Source organism: Callorhinus ursinus, unplaced genomic scaffold, assembly GCF_003265705.2.
Source record: "Callorhinus ursinus isolate GAN/ISIS: 27379988/994484 unplaced genomic scaffold, GSC_fseal_2.0 scaffold20, whole genome shotgun sequence".
NCBI classification, from domain to species: Eukaryota; Metazoa; Chordata; class Mammalia; order Carnivora; family Otariidae; genus Callorhinus; species Callorhinus ursinus.
Window position 1 is genome coordinate 33288930 of NW_027397082.1, and position 5632 is coordinate 33294561.

At 52.6% G+C, this 5632-nt stretch overlaps 1 protein-coding gene across 1 annotated transcript; it reads left to right on the plus strand.

The window, feature by feature from the left end:
• Window positions 1-1226: 1226 nt before the first annotated feature.
• Window positions 1227-5417, plus strand: GDF2 (growth differentiation factor 2). Its single transcript, XM_025881058.1, has 2 exons — window positions 1227-1572; window positions 4367-5417. The coding sequence occupies exons 1-2, from the start codon at window positions 1227-1229 to the stop codon at window positions 5305-5307; spliced, it is 1287 nt and encodes a 428-aa protein (XP_025736843.1). The 3' UTR covers window positions 5308-5417.
• The last annotated feature ends 215 nt before the right edge of the window (window positions 5418-5632 follow it).

Genomic DNA, 5632 nt, shown 5'->3' on the forward strand with positions numbered 1-5632 from the left:
CTCTGCCCCCTGGCCTGCCGTGGCCCCTCCTCCATCTTCCTGAAGCTGCTCGGTTCAGTGCTCCCTCTCCCCGGGAGGCCTGCCAGCACGGAAAAACTTCATGTTCAAAACCCTCTCCGAGTAGACCCCCTGAGATTTGTAACTATCCCCATTTTCTTTAGCTCGGTCAAACCCACACAGAATGGGAATGGACAGAGTCTACGTGTGGGCACGATGCCCTTACCATAATACAGACGCCGGGACCTCACATACCCCTACTGGGCTGCATCTTGTCAGCCTCCTGGGGTTAGGGGGACAGCTCCCGGGCATGTGCTGGTCTCGGGCCTTCCCCGTTCCCCTTCCTTCCTTTCCCCAGACTGCTTGCTTCTCCTGGATGACAAGTGTGGCCCAAGCGGCCACCCAGCTGACACGAGGGACAGAGCTCTTCTGGGGACTGGGCAGCAGGTCTCAGGGAGGGTGTGGTGTCCTCTGGAAAGCGGGCTGGGGAGGCGCAGGGCACAGTCAGAATGCGCCCACCCAGCTGACCCAGGCTTGTGGAGACCGCCGTGATGTTCAGCACGCGATCATCTTTGATTTCTCACACGTCTTTGCTAAACCCGAAGCTCAGAGAGGTGAGGCGACACTTGTGGGCAGTAGATGAGGGAGCCAGGATTTGAACCCTCCTCTCGGGCCTCCCACTCACCCCAGGGGACCCTGCCCGTCACCCACCCCACCCACCGTTTGCCACGGTCTCCTGAGAGTTTTGTGTTGTTTCTATATTTGGAGGACTTTTTGGTCTTGTCTGTTTCCTGGATTCTCTGTTTGTATGGCCCAGGAGATAGAGCATGTGTCACCCTGTCTCAAGATTCTTCAGAACGGAGCTGGCAAGGAAATGAGAGAGGATCCTAATTAGGGGGTGATAACCCCACAGAGAAATCTGGATTCTCTGCAGCAGGCCGTGTCCTTCCCACAAGCCCTGTGTGTTTGTCAGATGTTTATAGAGCCTTCATTAACAAGAGAGCTCCCTTAGATAAGAGGTGGGAGCACGGCATCGAGGGCCAGATAAGAGCAAGGGGAGGCCACTCCGGGGCCTGCGGGTGAGAGCCTGTGAACTGGCCCGGGGGCTCGTGCAGAGCCACGGGCAGGAAAATGCGGGCCCGCTCCTTCCGGGCTCCTCCCTGCGCCCGCTAACACACCCGCGGCCGCCACCCGCAGTCTCCTGTCCAGGGCGACGGCGCCGTCCCAAGATGTGCTGCAGGGCGCTCTGGGCGGTCCTGCCTGTGCTCTCCCTGCTGGCGGGCTGTGCGCCAGGGAAGCCCCTGGAGAGCCGGGGGCGCGCGGCGGCGGGGGGAGATGCCCACCGCTTTCTCGGGGGGCCCGGAGGTGAGCGGGAGGGGGGCACCTTCGACCTGAGGATGTTCCTGGAGAACATGAAGGTGGATTTCCTGCGCAGCCTCAATCTCAGCGGTGTCCCTTCCCAGGACAAAACCCGAGCGGAGCCACCCCAGTACATGATCGACCTGTACAACAGATACACCACCGACAAGTCCACGACCCCCGCGTCCAACATCGTGCGCAGCTTCAGCGTGGAAGGTAGAGTCGGCTCCACCAGGGCACCCCCGGGTTGGGGGGGAGGGGCGCAGGGGTCAGGGCTGCACTGCCCTGTCCGGCAGCCACTGCACATATGCGGCTCTTTAAGTTTTAATTTAAATGAATTGAAATGAAATAAAATTAATAACTCAGTTCACTGGCTTCGGTTCCGGTGCTCCACGGTCATGTGTGGCTAATGGCTGCCTTATAGGATAGTGCAGAGTATAGCACATTTCCATCATGGCAGGAAGTTCTACTGGACAGCTCTGCTGTGGAAGGTTCTCCTGCCCTGGGCCCAGTGCCAGTTTTACACATTAGGTGCCACAAGAATGCCAGCTCCCTTTCATCCATCCCTTCTCTTCATCCCCTTCCCTACTTTGAAACAGACAACTCATTTAGCTTTCAATCAATTGGTGTATTTTTTAACTTTGAAAGAATGTCTGTTTCTCTCCCATCAGAAAGTATCTACAAGTCTGATAAATTTTTCTGAGAGAGAAACAGTGGAGGACAATTTAGTGATTTTCTAAATATAAAATGATTTACCTGATTTGAAAGGGCTGGAAGACAACAAACGTCAATTTAGGGCTTACGTCCTCTAATTCACACGACGTAGGTGAAATGATTTTGTGGGCGTGGAAGCCAAGCCTCGCAGGTGCTGAGGGAACTTGCCCAGGTCACACAGTGGTTTGGCAGTTGGATTCCGACAGAGGCCCCGCATGCCTACAAAGCTCGGGCTTTTCCTGCTGCTGCTGTCTCTCTGAACACCCAGGCACATGGGGCCTCTCTCCTCCTGGGCTTGACACCTGCAAACCCCTAACAGGCCTGGCACAGTGCCACCGCAGGCCAGAGCTGCCCAGCCTGCAGAGCACATGCCCCGTCTGAAGGATGCCATAGTCATGATGGATGCCCAGCAGTGCTGAATTTTCTGATTGCCCAGAAGAGGAAGAAAAACCCGGATTTCTCTGGATTTTATGTGAACTTGCCTGATTTGTAAAATATTAGCTTAATTTAAAAAAATGCAATCTGAAGATTACCCAGATGCTGCCAACATCTCACCATGCCCACAGGGCATGACTGTAGCCTGTGCTTTAGGAAAAGGCTGAGCTTCATTGTCTGGACCTACTCACCAAATCCCATAGTCTGGGAGTCCAGCATTTGGCGCCGTCTCGATGATCATCCCCTCCCTTACCCAGCATTGTCCATGTCCCCAGAACAAGTTTTCTGACTCAATCCTAGCTCTGCCTGTGGCCCGCACTCCTGTGAAGGCCAGCTTATGCTTCCCTCCATAGATCGTGCAAGTGCAGCTCAGGTAGGGAGGCTGTTTGTTTTCTCGATGTGGGATGTGGTCCCACAGCGATTTTCAAAGCATGGCACAGTAAGAGCACAGTAGGCCATTAATGCTCATAGACCCCATTCGCTATGCACACATGTTCTGCCGGAGCTAGAATGGCAGGCACATCCACACTGGGTGAGGGCCATGTGCTTTGAGGGGGGCGTGCATGTTGGGGAGGAGGACCTGGAGAGAACACAGAAATATTGATTGAGCATCAACTATGAGCCAGGGACAGTGTTAGTAAGTTCTATGTGCCACCTTGTAGAAGTCTCACACTAACCTTGGAAGGCAGGTAGGATGAGCCCCACTGTATAGATGAGGAAACCAAGGCAAGGAGAGACTCAGGACTTCTCCAAGGTCACAAGCCTAGGAAAGGGCCGAGTCCACATTAGCACTGCAGTCTGTCAGACACTGCTGGACTTCACAGCAGCGCGCAGACTCCCCTCATGTTGTGACTTCATATCTGTGACCGAGCCATCGCATAACAGAGATATCCTGACGGCTGTGTACCAGCCAGGAGAAGTTGGAAACTGAGAAAATTGTGTAGCTAAAAGCTAAGCCGCATTTTTGCCTACCATGACAAAGCAATCGAGGCTAATTTGTTTTATTTTTTTCCTCAAAGATTAAAAAAAAATCCACTTTCACTTCACTCAGAAATAAGGATTCTGAATGATTTCTGTGCCCTTTAAGTTGCTGAGATTTTTTTAATGATTTTATTTATTTATTTGACAGAAAGAAACACAGCAAGAGAGGGAACACAAGCAAGGGGAATGAGAGAGGGAGAAGCAGGCTTCCCGCGGAGCAGGGAACCCGATGCAGGGCTCGATCCCAGGACCCTGGGATCATGACCTGAGCCGAAGGCAGACGCTTGACGACTGAGCCACCCAGGCACCCCTAAGTTGCTGAGATTTTTAACATTGTCTTAATGTTGGACATTCACCATCCCCTCCCAGGGTATCTGCTTTAACATCACACACTCGAGATCTACACTCTGAGGTTGACAATATGCTTTGCTATGTTGTTTATTTGACTCTTTTTTTTTTTAATGTGAAGAGCTTTATAGGATGTGTGCACTTGGCAGTTAAACAGCCTAAATCCCATCTCCACACCTGTAAAAGTGGAATAATAATTAGATCCTCCCAGGGCCACTGTGAAGAACAAAGTGAAATACAGAATGCAAAGCTTCTAGTGCAATGCTGAGCAGAGTAGAAGCTCACTAAAGAGCTGGACCTGACAACTCCAAAGCAAGGCATCTCCTGCTTCTGTTTTTTTTTTTTTTTTTTTTTTTTTGGAGGATCCCAAATATACCTTTTGAAATTCTCTTCTACATTAAGGGCTTAAGTGAAACCAAGTAAAGACCTTATAGAGTAGGTCAATGTCATCCTGGATGCCCTCGGACCCAAGTCATGAGTCCCAGTTTTGGTGTCATGAAAGAATGACCATCACTATGTGCTTGCATTTCAGATGCTGTCTCTATCACAGCCACAGAAGACTTCCCCTTCCAGAAGCACATCTTGCTCTTCAACATCTCGATTCCTAGGCATGAGCAGATCACCAGGGCCGAGCTCCGACTCTATGTCTCCTGCCAAAGTCATGTAGACGCTTCCCATGAGCTGAGAGGCAACATGGCCATTTATGACGTCTTGGATGGAGCAGATGCCTGGGATGCTTCTGCAGGAACCAAGACATTCCTCGTGTCCCAGGATATTTTGGATGAGGGCTGGGAGACCTTTGAGGTCTCCAGTGCTGTGAAGCGGTGGGTCAGAGCAGACTCTACCAAGAGCAAAAATAAACTGGAAGTGACTGTGGAGAGTCACAGGAAGGGCTGTGACAAGCTGGATATCAGTGTCCCCCCAGGCTCCAAAAACCTGCCCTTCTTCGTTGTCTTCTCCAACGACCGCAGCAATGGGACCAAGGAGACCAGGAGGGAGCTCCGGGAGATGATCAGCCATGAACAGGACAGTATGCTCAAGAAGTTGTCCAAGAATGGTCCAGCAGAGGCAGGTGATAATAAGGATGAGCACGGGGAAGGTCACACGGCCACAGGGTCATCTTTAGCCAGACGGAAGAGGAGTGCTGGGGCCAACAACCACTGTCAGAAGACCTCCCTGCGGGTGAACTTCGAGGACATCGGCTGGGACAGCTGGATCATCGCACCCAAGGAGTACGATGCTTTCGAATGTAAAGGTGGCTGCTTCTTCCCCTTGGCTGATGACGTGACGCCAACGAAGCACGCCATTGTGCAGACCCTGGTGCATCTCAAGTTCCCCATGAAGGTGGGCAAGGCCTGCTGTGTGCCCACCAAACTGAGCCCCATCTCCATCCTCTACAAGGATGACATGGGAGTCCCCACCCTCAAGTACCACTATGAAGGGATGAGCGTGGCAGAGTGTGGGTGCAGGTAGTGCCGGCCTGCGGGCAGGGGGAAACAGGGTGGAGGTCTCCCGTGTCCCTCTGGGCATGATGGGGACTAAGTCTGCCTGCATGCCAGCCTGGAGGAGGAAAGGGAGTTGCCACATCCTGGAGGTAAAGGCCTGCCCACCCTGAGCGTACACCATTGGGTCCAACCATAGGGGAAGGCAACGGCTGGGGGTGGGGGGGGGGGGAATTGGGGAGAAGAAGAAAGCCTAGAAGGATTGTTGGGGTGCAAGGGGTGACAATGAAAAGAGGACAAGAGAAAAATAATCCAGAGTCAGGAGAAAATAGCAGAAACGAGGCAGGGGAGTAAGG

What these genes read in the sequence shown, in the direction of transcription:
- GDF2 (XM_025881058.1), top strand. Translation starts at nt 1,227, where the DNA reads ATGTGCTGCAGGGCGCTCTGGGCGGTCCTGCCTGTGCTCTCCCTGCTG. An exon ending in GCGCAGCTTCAGCGTGGAAG is followed by an intron (nt 1,573 to 4,366) that starts GTAGAGTCGGCT and finishes CTTGCATTTCAG; the next exon opens with ATGCTGTCTCTATCACAGCC.